The sequence below is a fragment of the Gouania willdenowi genome, chromosome 6, assembly GCF_900634775.1.
Source record: "Gouania willdenowi chromosome 6, fGouWil2.1, whole genome shotgun sequence".
NCBI lineage: Eukaryota > Metazoa > Chordata > Actinopteri > Blenniiformes > Gobiesocidae > Gouania > Gouania willdenowi.
In genome coordinates, this window is record NC_041049.1 from 67,066,816 (window position 1) to 67,084,800 (window position 17,985).

The 17,985-nt window shown below is 37.1% G+C and overlaps 1 protein-coding gene across 2 annotated transcripts in view; it reads right to left on the reverse strand.

Annotated features, from left to right (window-relative positions):
* Positions 1-17,985, reverse strand: part of plcg2 (phospholipase C, gamma 2) — a 39,517-nt gene that overhangs the window by 15,261 nt on the left and 6,271 nt on the right. For both annotated transcript variants that reach the window (XM_028450853.1, XM_028450852.1), the window contains exons 3-18: positions 16,050-16,199; positions 13,723-13,816; positions 13,603-13,650; positions 12,509-12,593; positions 10,620-10,700; positions 10,499-10,542; positions 10,152-10,224; positions 9,498-9,599; positions 8,729-8,847; positions 7,140-7,225; positions 5,519-5,636; positions 4,459-4,627; positions 4,287-4,382; positions 3,046-3,126; positions 830-999; positions 479-679 (exon numbers count right to left, since the gene is read on the reverse strand). In XM_028450853.1, coding sequence (XP_028306654.1) covers positions 479-679; positions 830-999; positions 3,046-3,126; positions 4,287-4,382; positions 4,459-4,627; positions 5,519-5,636; positions 7,140-7,225; positions 8,729-8,847; positions 9,498-9,599; positions 10,152-10,224; positions 10,499-10,542; positions 10,620-10,700; positions 12,509-12,593; positions 13,603-13,650; positions 13,723-13,816; positions 16,050-16,199 — 1,717 coding nt within the window. The remainder of the gene's footprint in view (positions 1-478; positions 680-829; positions 1,000-3,045; positions 3,127-4,286; positions 4,383-4,458; positions 4,628-5,518; positions 5,637-7,139; positions 7,226-8,728; positions 8,848-9,497; positions 9,600-10,151; positions 10,225-10,498; positions 10,543-10,619; positions 10,701-12,508; positions 12,594-13,602; positions 13,651-13,722; positions 13,817-16,049; positions 16,200-17,985) is intronic.

Sequence of the window (17,985 nt, forward strand, 5' to 3'; positions counted from 1 at the left end):
TTTCATCCAAATAAGATACCTTTTGCCCAATAAATAACACTTGTTTCCTTTTTTACCTACATTTTGCATCTTTCTGTTACACATTTTTGCCCTTTTTCACTGTTTGCCATATTTTGCTCATTATCTTTTGCCATTACATATCATCTGTTTTCTCTTTTATGTCGTTTTTTTACACTCTTGATTACTTTTGGCCCATTTTAGTCACTTTTCACTCTTTTCTTGCCACATTTTTGCCAGTTTTGAACCATTTTTTGCCACCTGTTACACATTTTTTGGTCACTTTAATTACACTTTACTCATCACTGTTAATTATTTGTATACCTTTTGCTTTGATTATCAATGAATATTTTATTTTGTAATGTAGACGTCAAATGGGATGCTTTGAATAGATGGTATTGTTCAATTGGTTTTATCAAGTCAGGTGACACAACAGAGCACCTTTCTGTGGAAAAGTCGCTTTGTATGTGGGGAAACAAACCCTTCTCGTAGATGCGGGTCAGGCTTTGGGACGGCGTCGGTGAGGCGGAGCGTAAAGTCTTTGCAGCATAATGGCATTTCTCTGTAGTAAAGGATTAATGAGTAGACGCTGGGAAAGTGCAGGTTTGGCGTAAGGTAGAAGTAAAGGTGACCACCCTCCACACCAGAATGTATACGACAATGCTGAACCCTCCCATTACGCCTGGAACACAAACACAAGGACCTGTTAGTTATATGATGGGCCTGAGTTAAAGAGACTGCATGGATTAAAATGTCACAATCTTATAAAATAATATACTGTACGTCTTCTAACTTTACAAAAGAGCTGTTTCGTGGTGTGCCTTAGAGTTACCTGAAGGACAGGCTGAAGTCGTTGACGTTGGTCTCACTGTTTCTGACCAGGAAGATCCCGTCTCCTTCCCCGGCCTCGACGCAGTAATTCTGGATGAGCTGCTCGGCTTCCTGTCGACCATCCCTCATCCGACCGTGAAACCATGGCTCTGTACAGTGAAGGTCCAGGTGCTGTTGAGACACACGGCTCTCATAACTGAATTAGAAAGTAGACAATGGTCAAATGCTCTTTGTTTGTCACCAGATCATGTGTAAATCCCCATGATGTAGTTGGACTCGAAGAAAATGTGGTTTAAAGCCTCTATAGTTATATCAGAATCAGAATCAGAAATGTTTTAATGGCCAAGTACAGTTTTTAGGACAGTACAAGGAATTTGACTTGGTAGTCGGTGCACAAAACAAAAAACAAAGAAAACAAAGAACAAAGAAACAAGCCAGCAACAATAATAATAATAATGATAAATATAAAGAATGAGAGATAAATAAAGGATGAGAGATAAATAAAGGATAGATAGAGAATAAGGATAAATAGGATAAATATAAATATATATATATACAATACAGCAGGTAATGTCTTCATGGAGGTGGTGATCGGGGGGGGGGGGGGGGGGGGGGTTCAGTGGGTGACTGGGGGTGTGTTCATGTGGATGGTGGCAGAGGGAAAGAAGCTGTTTTTGTGTCTGGAGGTTCTGGTCCTGATGGACCGAAACCTCCTTCCAGAAGGGAGAGATTGAAACAGTTTATGACCGGGGTGGGAGGAGTCGGCCACAATCTTTCCTGCACGCCTCAGAATGCTGGAGGCGTACAGGTCCTGGAGGGAGGGCAGATTGCAGCCGATTATCTTCTCTGCTGAGTGGATGATACGCTGCAGTCTGGCCTTGTCCTTGGCCGTAGCTGCAGCGTACCAGATGGTGATGGAGGGGCAGAGGATGGACTGGATGATGGAGCTGTAGAAGTTCACCATCATCCTTGTTGGCAGACTGAACTTCTTCAGCTGCCGCAGGAAGTACATCCTCTGCTGAGCTTTTCTGATGAGGGAGCTGATGTTCAGCTCCCACTTGAGGTCCTGGGTGATGATGGTCACCAGGAAGCAGAAGTACTCCACAGAGCTCACTGTAGAGTCTCCCAGGGTGAGGGGGGTGAGGGGGGCTGGGTTCTTCCTGAAGTCTGCTATCATCTCCACTGTCTTTAAAGCGTTGAGCCCCAGGTTGTTCTGGCTGCACCAGGACACCAGCCAGTCTGTCTCCCACCTGTAGTCCGACTCGTCTCCATCAGAGATGAGTTCAATGATGGTCGTGTCGTCTGCAAACTTCAGGAGTTTGACCGACTGGTGAGAGGAGGAGCAGCTGTTGGTGTACAGGGAGAAGAGCAGAGGAGAAAGAAAACACAGCCCTGAGGAGAACCAGTGCTGATGGTCCGGGGAGCAGAGATGGTTTTTCCCAGCTTCACGTGCTGCCTCCTGTCAGACAGGAAGTCTGTGATCCACCTGCAGGTGGAGTCTGGCACGTTCAGCTGGGAAAGCTTGTCCTGAAGGAGAGCTGGGATTTTTGTATTAAAAGCAGAGCTGAAGTCCACAAACAGGATCCTGGTGTAGGAGCCTGGGGACTTCAGGTGCTGAAGTGGAGAGCCAGGTTTACAGCATCGTCTACAGACCTGTTGGATCTGTAGGCGAACTGCAGGGGGTCCAGGTGGGGGTAAGTGATGTCCTTGATGTGGGAGAGCATGAGGCGTTCAAAGGACTTCATGACCACAGATGTCAGAGCGACGGGTCTGTAGTCATTAAGTCCTGTGGTTCTCAGCTTTTTTGGGACTGAGAGATCATCAACATGTTTGATGCTTTTGTATTTTTGATTTTTGAACAAAAATACACAAAAACAACTGCAAAAATGGGGAGTGGTGGCCTAGTGGTTAAGGACGCTGGGCTTGTAATCGGAGGGTTGCCGGTTCAAGCCTCACCTGGGCCGTCACTGTGGGATGCTGAGCAAGTCCCTTCACCCCAAAACTGCTCCCCAGGCGCCGCAAAATGGCTGCCCACTGCTCCTCAGGGATGGGTTAAATGCAGAGGACGAATTCCATTGATGTACAATGGAGGCCAATTAAAGGCGAAAGCCCCGATTTAATTTTAATTTTTAAAAATACACAAAGATTATCGTAATTGTCTTGCCCATATTTGATGAAGCACTGCTTTTAATTTCTATTATAATTTGTTTGTCTTACCTCAAAGTTCATGTCCTCTTCTTCCTCTTCAGCGTAGTACAGCTTATCATTAGAGATCACACAGTAGTGACGATTCCATCGCTGACAAAACAATTAGGAATTCACATTAACATTAAACCAAATAAGGTAAAAAAATGTACGTACATACGAAAAGTTGGTCAGGTTAATAAATAGTTTATTGCATTACAATTGATTCCTGATTGTTTCAGGAATGAGCCTGAGAGGTTGTCTGATAGCTGCTCTAAAACAGTGGCATGTCCAGGTCAAGTTTACTGGGGTGACCGAGGTGGGCCACAGAGCAACTGCATCAAGGGCTGGACAAAGATTTCAGCCAATCAGAATTCACATAATATATTGAAGTTACGTCAGGCTAAGTCTTCGTATTTCCATTCCCATAGAAAGTCTTTTTTAAGATGATGTTTTAAAGCTGGGGTACTCAAATTATTTTCTTTAATAAAAAAAAAAAATTCTTATTAGCATCATATAGTATATTGTAAGTAATCATTTCTGAATCATTTCTTAATTATTTTAGTTAATAAAACCCCGGAAGACAAAATCTTGTGACATTTTGGGACGATCTTGCCCCGCCCCTTCTATAAAAACTACAAGAGTGAATAGGGAGGTATATTGAGTAATGAGTAGATAGCATAGATTGTTCATTGGAGATTTTATAGTATAGACTGGGCGTGTCTTAACTGCTCCAGGAGCCCCGCCCAAAATCAAGGCATTCTTTGTATTTCCATCCTAGTGGCCAAAACAGGGTTTTAGTTAGTCTTTAAGTGTCATTCCTTTTTTGGATGTTATTCCTAAGAAGACAAGGAACATTACGATGGACAGATTTAATGGTTGCACTCACCAGGAAAGGGGATATGGGATTTGTTTGGTGGGTGCAGCGATTGGATGACACTATCAGCCAACTTACTGTGGATGCCTTTAACCTCCTGAAACCAGTTGGAGTTACATGAATGAAGCCCTTCTTTGAGTAATCACTTTGTCACATTTTGTCAAACAAGTGTGCATTTAAAGTGTTTTTTATTGCATATGCAGCTTCTAGATCACCCCTCATTAGGAAATGTATTTATAATAGTCTTTTAGTGGAGCTGTCTTTATGTCAACTGGGTTGAAAAATCCCTTAAAGCGCAATGTCTGTGCCTCCAATGGCATATTGACTGATTGATTTGAGTCGGGGGGCATTGCCACCCCTGGACCCTCCTTAAATCACACCACTGCTCTGACAGTACCTGGTCCACAGGGTCCCAGATTTCCAAGTCACCCTGTTTTTGGCCCTTCCTGAAGTCCTTGCTGGTCCCTCCTCCCTCCACATTGAGCTTCTTGTGCTGCTCGGAAACATCAATGGTCAGTGTCTGTTTCCTCAGAGCCAGTTTTTCCCTGATTAATGAAGTTGTCTGCTACCTTCAGGAGGATCTTGCCCTTCAGCTGTGATGGTGATGGCAGTTGTTCCGCCAGCTGCTCCACAGGCTCCGTTAGCAGTTTGTCTCCAAACACTTCCTTAAAGATACGAGCCATTTGACGCTGCTGCTCCAGAGGACAGTGCTCCTCGATGGACAGAATCACCGGGAAGCTGAAACCAGTTTATGAAATCAGACATAATTCAATACACGTATGAGCACCTTTAGGAAGCTCTCTGTAAAAGATTTGTAAATTATTTGGAAAATTAGTTTGCTGTACCAATCAGGGGTGGACTGGCCATATGTCATACCGGGCATTGCCCCAGTGGGTCGGTCCAGTCCGCTACATGTTTTTTTTGTTTTGTTTTGTTTGGTTTTTACGAGTGAGTGGAGCCAGCCATGGTAATAGGTGGCCAAAAAATGTCCAGAAGTGGCAAAAACGTAGCAAGAAAAACCTGTAAAGTGACTAAAATGGGGCAAAAGCAGTCAAGAGTGGCCAAAAAATGGGCAAATAAAAGGAACTAGGTGGTATGTAATGGCAAAACATGTGGAACAAAAAGAGGCAAAATGTAGGTCAAAAAGGAAACAAGTGTTATTTATTGGGCAAAAGGTTAGATGAAAAATCGACAGAAATTGGATAAAAGTGGCAAAAAGAACTTGCAAAAATTAACAAAAATAGGAAAAAAAGGGATATTTATTGGCAAAAGGTAGCTTAAGTCTGAAAAAAAAAACTTTTTGAAAAGGGGCAGAAATGGGACAAAAGAAGTTGCAAAAAGGCCAATGAAAAAAGGTTAAAAGGGGTTAAAAACTTTCTCCCTTTTAAGGTTTTCTGGGGGAATAATAATTAAAATGAAGAGTCACATGTTGAGCATCACTGACCTAATAACATCCATTACATGGTGTCACTGATAATGTAGTGGGCTGGTCTGGACACAAAATTTTTGTCCCAGTCCACCCCAGGTACCAATAAAATTACTTTTGAATCCTGTAAGTTAGGAAGGTTAAAAAAACATCCAAATCAGAAATCTTATGGCATGAAATACAAAACTTCATGTGACTCTTACTCTGACGTAACAAAGGCGTGATCATTAATGGCTCTCACGACGTCCTCAAACTTGATCTTGGTGGTCCTGGTCCAACCGTGCGTGATGACAGGCTCCCCGGGGCCCTCCCAACAGTCCACTGTGTGAAGTCAACATCAAACACAACAGACTGGATACACACTTCAATAACAACCCACCCCTAAAGATTAAACCATTACATTTGAACAAACTAAAGGCCTGATTTACTCACGGTTTCTGCATGTGAAAACTTTGACAGCACATGTTGTAGTTGATCTACTAACCCTGTCTAATCTGGGTGTTACTGCCTGGACGTGCAAAATATTGGGAGGATGAAATTTAAATATTTATTTAGCACGTTTGATAGAGAGGTGTTGACTGTCACAGCTTTACTCACAGATGGCTGCAGTTATTGTTATATAGAGACATAGGTAGAATCAAAGGCCACTGAAAAGATGGAGCTTTTCGGCTGCGTCAAAATATATGGAATGAATGAATGGGAAATAATGTAAACATTTCTTATACGCTATTTTTCTTCTTCTGTCCATCCATCTTTTATTGAATTAATCTACTGTTTATCTTGTTTTCCCATAGCGTACACTTTCTCACAGAGAGCCAAATGATTGGTAGGTACTGGTTACATTCTCATTGGTTTGATGTTATTCAATAATATGTTTATTGGAATTTATCATTAACACTGCCAATATTTCACTTTGTCGTGCTGCTACTCTGCTCTCCCACATTCTCCATGAACACCATAACGTGTGCAAAACCGTCATTTAAAGCTGCTACCAACAATATGTTTTTATTAGATAAATTCATAGTGTATGCTTCCGAGGTCAATGAATAGAACATCATTTAGTCGAAAAATGAAAGGAAAAACACAAAAATTGACGCTCAGAAAGTTTATTTTTGTCTCTACTGTAAACACTCTCTTATTGTCATTGTTGGAAAAAAATTGCACATTGCATTGTGGGATGTGGAGTCCCATAGATGGATGCATAGAGGTGTATACCGTGATTTATTGTGTTTGCCCTTAAAACACTGCCAAAGTGACTTCCCAACACATTTCTGAGGTTTTCATGGACTGGTGTTTATTTTTGAGTTGTGAATCTGGCTGAAATGGAATATCTCGTGGAGTGATGTGATATTGCGGTGAATACCGGAAACTTACTAGAAAAAAAATGGTGTCAAGTGAATCACTGACCTACTTAAAAAACACGGTAAGAATGAAGGAAAAACAAGACTCCACATTCACATTACAGTGGAGACCAAAACAAAATTTTTAGCAGACATTTTAACCGTTGTCCTTCTTGTTGGAGTAAATGATGTTTGATTCATTGATCTATGAGCCATACACTATGATTTTAACTGATAATAAAAAAATTTAAAAAAACACTTTTGGACCTGTTATCACCTCTGTTGCCAATCTTCTTAGTAAATCACCTGCAACAGGTGAACAAACAGCATACACAATCTTTTTCTGTATGCACTTAATTTAGCACACTTTACTTAAGATCGTTGTAAATCAGGCCTTACGTGTGGTGTCAGTGTCTACGATCGTACATGTCGGCAGAATAAAACTAGTGAATGTTACAGGTATCAATCAAAGTTTCCTACTGACATTCAATGCAGCGGCATCCCAGGCGTAGACAGCGAGCGTATGCCTCAGTAGAAGACTCGCTGCGCAGCTGATCACCTGTCAGATAGCTGTTAAACAACAGGAGGCATTAAAATGTTACATAATGCATTTGGTAGCAACAATTTATCTGCATCTTAAACTCCAAATCTAATTTGTGAACTTGTTAACATTTGTTGTAACACGGGCGTAAACAGTGACATAGGGAGGTTCGATCCAATAAACGTTTCACAAACTGCTGATTCATGGCTCAATCATTCGCTAAATGCTTGTTCATTGTGTTGGGTTCTTTCTTTTGTTAAGCGCTTTGAGATGACTTTGTTGTAATTTGCGCTATATAAATAAAATTGAATTGAATTGAATTGAATTCCCATAATTCCTACCAGCTGACGTGACTTTAGAGCCCAAAATTTTGACTTCATTAAGCCTCTAAAACACAAGCCCTGCTTATGATCAGATGAGGCTGAGGGTAAACCCTGCCCCCCCCAGTGGCTCATGGGGTCAGGGTTCGGGTCAATTACATTTTTCAATTACAATTATGTTTTCAATTACCCATGTTGAATTACAATTCAATTATGATTACAGTGACCTGAATTTTTTCCAATTACAGTTAAACTACAATTGTTTTTTTCCCTCAAAGTCAATTACAATTACATTCTCAATTACTAAAGTTAAATTGCTAAGCTTGAAAAAAAAAAAAAGTTAGCCTTCCTCTTGTGTTAGCATCTCTTATGATAACAGATCCTAAATCAGCTGTAAAATACACTAAAAAACTAATATATATCACCTAATTTATTTCCTATCTATTGGTTACCTTGTTAGGGTTCCTGATGAATGAAAATATAGTTTTTTAATATTTTTGGTGTGTGCGTTTGATCCTTTTTGTGTCAGTGTACCCCTAGATTTCAAAATTTTTTAAATGGTAAAATGTGGGAAAGCTTGATATAGTTGTTAACTAAATATGTGTAGAACTGTACATAGGTTCCCCAGTTTTGTGTTAAATTATGATTGACAATTTATTATAGAACTTTCATGGCAATTACAATTACAAAGTCAATTATTTAAACTCAATTAGAATTATATTACAATTATGACAGCAACAGATTTTAAAAATTACAATTATAATTACACCAAACTTGTAATTAATTATCAATTACGCAATTACAAATATAAATGACCCCAACCTTGCATGGGGTCCTATGCAACTGCATAGTCTGTCTAAATCCAGAAACGCCAATGAACACAAACAAAAAAACATAAAAGGCATAAAAGTGAAATAAGACACATATTAAGTCACATTATATTGTTACAAGACACAAAAACATCAAGATACCACAAAAACACACAAAACAATTGCACAAAAACCAAATAGTAATTTAAAACAAACAAAAATAAAAGATGAAAACTTGGACAAAGAGAGAATATTCACACAAATCCACAGGAACACAGACGTGTCCAAAAAACTCACTAAAAACAACAGGATCAAAACAACATAAAATCAACCTGAGTGCAGCTGTCTGTGACTAGCACACAGTAAACCAGTCTATAAACTGTGTCATGGGAGGAAAACTAACGTGTTGTGTGATGAGTTGATCCAGTAATGAGACAAAGGGTTGTTCATGTCCAGGTCGTTGATTTCTGAGAACCTTTCGTCCCAAACCGAGTTTTCTTTAGAGAAGAGGAAAACCAGGAACTAAAGGACAGAGAAGAGTTGATGATATACGATTCATCAGATCCTGTCTCAGCAGGCCACGCGCAATAGTATAGGTGTGTGTGTGTATGTATATATATATATACCATATTTTTCAGACTATAAGGCGCACTTAAAATCCTTTAATTTTCTCAAAAATCGATAGTGCGTCTTATGATCAGGTGCGCCTTATGTATGAAATTAATATATCAAAATGTTTTAGTACAACTTTGGTAAACTATGAAGCTGCACTGCTTGATGGATTTTTGGCACTTTAGGGCTACCGTAGTCAGGCGCCTCATGGAGTGATATGTACCAGTACTGTGCTTCAACATACTGAACTGAAAAAGTGAGTGTATTTTTCTGTATTTTGTGTTAAACCTGAACAATGTTGAGAGTTATCGTTAATTAGTTTAATAAAGTTTGACTTATCTGACTATTTTGTTTTTTGCTTAATGCGTCTTAATAATAATAATAATAATAATAACAACAAACCGGTGCGCCTTATGTATGAAAATTGACCCAGTTAGATCCCATTCATTGATAGTGCGCCTTATAATCTGGTGCGCCTTATAGTCCGAAAAATACGGTGTGTGTGTGTGTGTATATATATATATATATATATACACATATATATGTAAGCCGACTCATACCTCACTAATGGTGAACTCTGGCTCATTGGTTTTTCTCATGGTGTCGTCGATGAAGATGGTCATCAGCTCTCTGACTTGGTTCAGATTGTTGGCCCAGTACTCCTAACAGAACAGAAATATAGACAATAATTCATTTCTATACTGTGTAATTTATTGACGTCGTCTTTGTAAAGTTGCGCATGCTAAAATAAACAGCAACTTTTTGCAACATTTAGCAACAAACCAGGTCTGAAAAACATGTGTGAATTTTTGGATGTCTCCTTTGACCAGTTTCACAGCAATATTTGTAAAATTTGTGATTTTTTTTTCTCGTAAAAATGTAATGTTAAATGTTAAATCTAAATGTCACGAGTGAAACTAAATATTTAGCTAATATGCAAATTCACGGGGAGTACCAAAACAAAAGCTAATTCCGGTAAATTTGCATATTAGCTAAATATTTAGATTTTACATTTAGATTTAACCTTGACATTATATTTTTACAAGAAAAAATATCACAAATTTCACAATATTGGTGTAAATATGGTCAAAATTAACATTTAGAAAATTCACATACATTTTTTAAACGTAGTTTGTTGCTAAATGCTGCCAAAAGTTGCTTTTTTTATTTTAGCAGGCCCAACTTCACAATCTGCGCCACATGTCGTCTTTTACCTGTTGATGGTGGACGAGAAAACGCTGGAAATCCTGCAGCAGAATTGCTGAAGATTCAGGTTTGTCTGTGTTGCTGCAGGAAAGAACAAACTGATTTACACTTGTCTAACTGAAAACACAAAAGAATAAAAACACAAACTACAGAAAACCCGAAAGTGACTTTGAAGATACAAGAACTGCTCATAAATACAACACACAGCGAGACGTCCTCCTGAGAACCAGCCTCATTGTTGCGAGTTTACAAACACTTTTAATGTTGTTGTTTTGTTTTGTATAAAAAGTAGTTCGCCTTAAATAAATACTTATTATAGGGTTTCATTTTGGGTTAGAAAACCATTAGAACTCACCCCAGAATAAAAGGACACGTTTCCTTTTTGAACTCATCCAGAATCTATGAAGAACAAAACATAACACCGTAAAGTTCAAACAGGGATTATCTACATAAATGTGATTTATTCTCAGACTTACCTCGTTCTGTTCAAACATGATTAAGTTATAGAACTTATGGAACTGCTCAAAGTCCAGGAGGCCTTTCTTTCCTCCTACCTCCTACAAATCAACAACGATAGTCTGAGACCTTCTGCTATGATCTTAGGACACATTACGGTGTCATCACCTCATAATTCATATTTAAATAACATGGAAGTTTCATGTTTTGTTTTTTTTAAATGCTTTAAAAAAAAGGAAATATAAATGAGTATAAGACACCAAGCTTCTATGATGTCTACCAAAGAATCCCACATCAAAAACGGAATCAAATGAAACAAAAAGACTGTAGCTCGGCCATGGACAACTGTTATCACAGCAGGGGCCACAAAATTGTGATTGTCTGATCCGAGGGGCCACATTATCAACGTTAGTGTTGGCATTTACACTAAAAACCAATATGAGCATAAAGAAGAAAGGGTTTGTGTGTTTTTGGCTTCGTTTTGTGTGTTGTCACCATTTTGTGGTTTTGAACTCACTGTGTATCGTTGTTATTTTGTGTGTTTTTAGAGTTGTTTGTGTGTGTGTGTGTGTGTGTGTGTATTTATGAGTTTTTGTGCATTTTTTCATTGTCATTTTGGATGTTTAATTTGTAAGTAGAGGTGTCCCAATCCGTTATTAATAGGGATGTAACGATTAATCGGAAGGCAGTTAAAAATTGATTCATAGGTATCACGGTTGATATCGATTTTCTGAAAATTGAATCGCAGTACTTTTTTTAACCACAAGTGTAGGCGGCGGGCGGAGTCTGCTAATAGTTTCTTTCTGGCCGCCTTCTACTCTTAAATATGTTAATAAATGATTCATTGCCCCTTTAGCACCGAAAGAATATCTGTAATATTACTTGAATATCTGTAAAAGTCACGTTTTTCTATTAGCTCTGTCTGCTAGCATAGCATCTCTTCTTCACTGCAAGATATCTGCATGCCAACCGACCACTGTATTACCAGCGCCCTCTGCTGGTCCAAACAAATATGACGTAAATCAGTGTAATCACGTTTTGTTTTTTTTTTTAAAGTCCAATTGTTAAGGCACACAATACATTTTCAGTTGCACTTTTAAAAGAAAAAGAACTATTATGCAGTTTTGCATTGTTTATTTTAGAACCAGAATTTAAATTGATAGGCTTCATTTTCATTTGTATTATTCCTTTATTTATTTCATTCAAGATTTATTTTTAGTTAAATTGCATTGTTTTGAATTGTTTATCAAGGAATTCTTTTGACAATGAAAAATAAAAGGAAACTAGTACAGTATTTTCTAGTTTGTCTACAGTCCCATTTTGTAAAATAAATCGTGAGAGAATTGTATCGTGAACCCAGTATCGTGAATCGAATCGTATCGGGAGTTGAGTGAATCGTTACATCCCTAGTTATTAATATTGGATATCAGTCCAATATCAGCCAGAAAACGAATATTGGATTTTATCAAACTGCATCTAAAACCTGTGATATATTATATAATGGTTTTTTGGATTTATTTTTTCAAAAGCTTCTATTTCATTTTATTCAATCATAGAATATTCTTATTCTAAAAGGTTAATTAAATGTAATCCATTGGTTTATAATAAATGGGCCTGTCACACTACAAAATAAGTAATAAAAGTATGTATGATTCGTGCTGATATTGTATTGGCTCGATATTGGATTCGGCCAAAAACCAAGGCTGCAATATCGGTATTGTATCGGAAGTGAAAAAGTTGTATTGGGACATCCCTATTTGGAAGCTGCCAAAAATGCATTGAGGGCCGCATGTGGCCCCCCAGACCGCCAGTTGTCCATGTCTGCTGTAGCCAGAATAGCATTTAAAGTCCCAGTTTTGACTTTTCCCAGCACAGTTACCGATAACCAATTAGTATACCTGAAAAATACCTGAATTTTGTCTTTGAGAGCACGAGTACTGGGAGTTTTGTAGTTCAATAATGGAAGCAGCACCTTCAGTTCTTTAAGTGAGATTCTACAAAACAATACAGACAGAATGAATCAGTTTACAAACTGTATATGAATTTATATTCATTTCAGAAGAAGCTGTACAGCATAATTACAGGTTTTAGTGAGGGGTTGATCTAATGCAGCGATGGCAAAACATGACCTGATATTTTGGATGTCTATATGAACATTTTCAAGGAGAGGGAGAACATGCAAACTGTCCACAGAACAATCCCAGGCACATACATGGAATAAAACCCAGATGTTTTTTATGTTTGAGGCCTTCTTATGTTAATATGAATCCTGCTGTGTTCATTTATTGTTGGCAAGTTAAGATAAGATAGATTTATTTGTCCTTTATTCATCCCACAGTGGGGAAACATCAATGAAAATGAATGTAAATTAAAAAGTGTAGAAATTTTACAAATCCCTTTAAAATATGTTTAGAAAATCTATGATTCATAATAATGAATAAATGATAACACAATGATATAATACCATTAAAATAATAATAATAATTGATAAATAAATAAAATATATAATATATATTGCAAAACTTATAATAATATTATTTTAAAAATTCTAAGGAATGTTATCCGCTTTCTTTTCACATGAAATTATGATATTATTGTAGGGTAAAAACACCAAAGATTAACAGTTTGGATAAGGGTTAAAAATCAAGGTAAAAGCTAGAGATGATCCTTCACTGGAATTGAGGCAAAAAATACTTAATGGGCTATTTAAAATAATTATGTATTTTTTTGTTTTTTTTTGCATAATAGCCTTCTGAGTTTGATCAGTATTTTGAGGTCTCTGTCCATTTGTTTGTAGGTTCCACAACACATGGAATGACAGGGTTATTTATAAAGATAATAAAATAATGGTTTATGGCACACATTATACAAAAAAAAAGCTATAAATAATATCATAATTGTAATAAATGGAGTATCTTGTACTTTAAATAACCAGCATTGCTGATTCATGAACAATCAAAGCCATTACATGGTTTAATAAAGATATATTAGTGGAATAAATACCTGTTGGTCTTGGTCTGATTAACTGAGTACATCTGCTTCCTCAGCCAGCTGAAAGAGCAACATTAGAAGTTTATTAAATCCTCTTTATAATGCATGTGTTCTACTTTAGTGTGTGTTTACCTCTCTATTAAAACTGGAGTTGGAGCTGCAAGAGTTTCCTCCCTTAGAAGTTCAAGTCCTATCAACCATTTCTCTGCTTCCTCCACAGAATCCGCTACAGGGCATTGCATTGTTTAGTTTAGTTTTTTTTTCTTCATTTCCCAGAGTATAACATACACAATCAGCCATTGTTGTTTTTACTTCCTGTAGTTTCATAAAATGGTAAAGTAGAATAAATGATCCATTATGGAGGAGGGAAACCTTAAATAATGTGCCACAATTGTTTAACCTGTAATTCATGGCATCACTAGATACCGCTGTACCAAGAGAAATATATTTATTTTCATTTATAAAGAAAGAAAAAATTATATTTAACACATTTGCATCACTTTACAACACTGGCTACTGCTCATTGCTTCATTCATATATGTCATTTCCCAGGGTAAATGTTGCTACTGTATTAATTTAACATTTAGGAAGCAACTTATTTGGTAGAGCAACCTATATGTGTATATTTTTTATATATAGTTTATATCTTCAGTATCAGTATTTATTAAATTAATATGAACTTTGTGTCCAGACCACATTAAGTTGGTTCATGTCTGATTGTGGAGGAAAAAAGCGGACAATGGTTTCTACCTGGTAAAATAAAGCTGATGGACAGTTAGCATAGCAAGCTAGCAGCATCTTGATTACCTTAAACCAGCGATTCTCAACTGGTGGGTCGGGACCCAAAAGTGGTCCAACTTTTGGGTACTTAATGTCTGTCATGTTGGACTTGTCTTTTATTTTGAAAGAAACTTTTCTTATGACAGGCATGCTGTGAAATGCATGTTGCACAGCAAAATTTATAGATTGATGTATTAAAAAAGATTATATATGCGGGTTTTCAACAGCTATCTTTGAAAAAAACTAAATTTGGTTGCTTGAATTCTAGAAAAAAAAAAAGTGGGTCGTGATTTGAGGACCGTGGTAAAATGTGGGTCCCAGGGTGGGACGAGTTGAGAACCCCTGCCTTAAACGATGACCCTAAAAACATTTAGATGGTGTGATATGCAGACATGGAGCAGTGAGGATGTATTCACAGGAACACAATGTAACTCAGTGTATCACAGTGAACACGACTACAACTAAAGCACGCCTGAGTGCTTTAGTTGTCGTGAGGTGAGTTGCACATTTCCCAGTGTCATTGAATGCATCATAGCTGCATGTGCCACACCCCGCCCCTCTCTGGGCCTTAATTAGATGATCTAGAACACCTGTGCACTGTTTTGGTTTGGCCATGTCTGAACTATTGGCTGGGTTTGGTGTGGCAGGGATGTAAGTAGCTCTTTCTTTTATTTGAGTGTTTTATGATGACGAACATTAATGTTGGCCCCTGTTTTAAGCTTGTGTCAAATTCTGTGTTAGACTAACTTTAGTGAGAGTCTTGTGATGCTGGAACAGAATGAGGCAGGAAGCTATTTCTAAGCAAACATAATATAGCAGTGAATGTTCACTATTAATGTTAATTCATTTAGTTCTGTTTTAGCTTTGTCACTGCTGTCATGTTACGCTCTTACCTTTATGCCTGAGTTTAGTTGTGTTCTCTAGTTACGAGCTTCTTTTTCCCACTTAACCATTAAGTGTTAGTTTTGTACAGTTTATTTTGTTTTGTATGTGTGTGTGTTACTAATTTAGTTTGCCGTGTTTAAGATTTGGATTCGAAACCCTTTCATTATTTGGATAAGCCAGTGTTTGTTTTAAAAAGCAATTAGAAATGATAATAATAAAGTGACTTTATATAGTTAAAACTTGTACCTTATTTACTTTTCATCGTTTTGAGGTGGCGCAGATGGGCTTTGCTTAAGTTTCTTTTACTTGCAGACCTGCTGGCCTCTGGCCCCGCCCTCTGGCTATATGCACAGTTTGCAAATGTGGTTACAAATTACAGCAGCCCAGTATCTCAACATGGAACTTAACTGAAGATTTTTCCAGAAAACCAGGATTTCTTGAAAAGCGTCTGATATACCGATGTGACTTTTAGTTGGTAAAAAACACTGTTTGGCCAAAAGATCCTCTTTGAATATTAATTTTTAGTGTATAAAGGCATTTAATAATAAAACGCTTTGATGGAATTATCAGACAGTTGTGGCTATAGATATAGCCCACCTTACCAAACCATTGTGGTGTGGTATAGTAACTTGGGTGAGCACTGTGGGGATCATTGTATAATTAATAATTAAAAAAAATATTAATGTACATTGTTGTGAAAAAAAACAAAACAAAAAAGGTGAGAAAATGGTGTCGATAAATAACCAATAATACAATTCAAACTCAAATGAATTGGTTGGGTAATGATCCCTCACCTCCCAGACTGAGGGTGTAAAGAACAAACTGGGAGCCATAGAAAATGGTGAAACAGGTGTTCTCCTCATGTTTGTCCTTCCCGTCTTTAAAACGCTCGAAGTCTTTGGTGTTCCTCCCTCGGCGGATCTCACGGATCTCGAACAGATCCACTAAAACATAGCACAGGAATGACCCAGGAAAGCTTAGCGCATCACTAAATAAAGTAATACATAAATTGTCTATTAGATGAATGACAGAGATAAATCATTGAATAGTCATAAATCCAATAAAATATGGTAATTAATATAAAATATGTGAGAAAGTAAATAAATACATACATAAAAAGATGAACAAATAAATGAATTGGGGCAAGATCAATACTGAATAAATTACACTATAAATAACATTTAAAAAGAATAATAATTGAATAGACAAATGTGTTTAATGACACAAATACAATAAAACAGCATCCATTTTAAAGCTAAACACTAATGATATAACGTATTCATACTTTTAAAGGAACCATTAAATAATTTAATACAAGCTGCCAAAGGGGCATTTTGAGTTATTTACAGATTCTGAACATGTTTCTAAAAGTTCTAATGATGTCACACATGTAGAAATCAAAGAATATTTGTGGAAGTTGTGGTTATGTTGGTATCTTTTCTTTTTTTTTTTTAGCCTTTAGTCAGGAGAACCACAATGAGTTTAATAATCTATTTTACAAGTGTGTCCTGGCAGCAGTACATAAAACAAGTTTATGATGTCATAATAACACTAAAATGTTCTTAAAACAAATAAATGGCACAGAAGACGAGTACATGAGAAAAGAATAAAAAGTACAGTCAGAGTAAAAGCTTATGAAAGATAAAACTATAAAAGCCATCAAATGATTAAAAATAAATTAGCTGAAACAAGAACGATGAAGGAAGCAGCCCTGAAAGGAACAAACGCTGTGCAAATGCATTATTTTTGCATTAACAAATACCTCAGCAACGGTTGTCATTAGTTGTTTTAACTGTTTTAGTGAGATTCACATCCAGTTAATACCAAAGGACTGCGTTCATTTAGAAACTATTTCATTTTCAGTAGTCAAACTCGCCTCTATCGGATTATTGATTATTAACGTCTTGTCCCTCGGTTCCCTGAAGTGGGGTACGTGAATAAAAATTAAAAACACTGACAACAATGGAAACAGAATAAAAATAAAACAGCTAATGTTAAACCTAATGCTAGGTTAAAGCTAATGCTAGGTTAAATGACAAATGACAATGACAAAACCGTGTGAACAGCCAAAGAAAGCTGCGACATGGCATGTATTTTAGAACCCCCCCACAATTACATTAGGCCCCCAGCTTATGAACCACTGACTAAAACCGACAAACTACAATAGTTTTGCAGTAATCTATTCATTTAGCATCAGTTTTGTGTATTTCTGAAAATTGCGGTGTCCTACATTTATTTTATTTAGTATCTTATAGATCAGGGGTCACCAACACTGTGTCCGCGGGCACCAGGTAGCCCACATGGACTGTGTAAGGGGCCCTCAGGCCTGTTCTAACAGCAGCATTACTCACCAATGAGCTTCGTTCAAAGATAAATACAGATGAAGTCAGAGTCTGTCTTAGAATTTTCCGTTAAAACAAACATTTAAATATGGTTGGCAATCGCAAATAGGATTTTGTTAAATATGCTGCAGATTTTGTGTTTGGATCGTGATCGAATATATTTATAAAAACAAACGCAAACTTGATTTTTGTAAAATAATATGAAATTGTACATGTTACATGCTTTACAATTAGTTCAAAGTTGTTAGTTAATAGCTATTGAAATAAAAACACGATTATTTCCTATTACATGTGAAAATGAACCAAATGTGTAAATTAAGAATAACAGTTTTGCACGTTGAGACTTAAACATTTTTAAGTTACTGCTTGTCTTCATTGTCTTACCCTC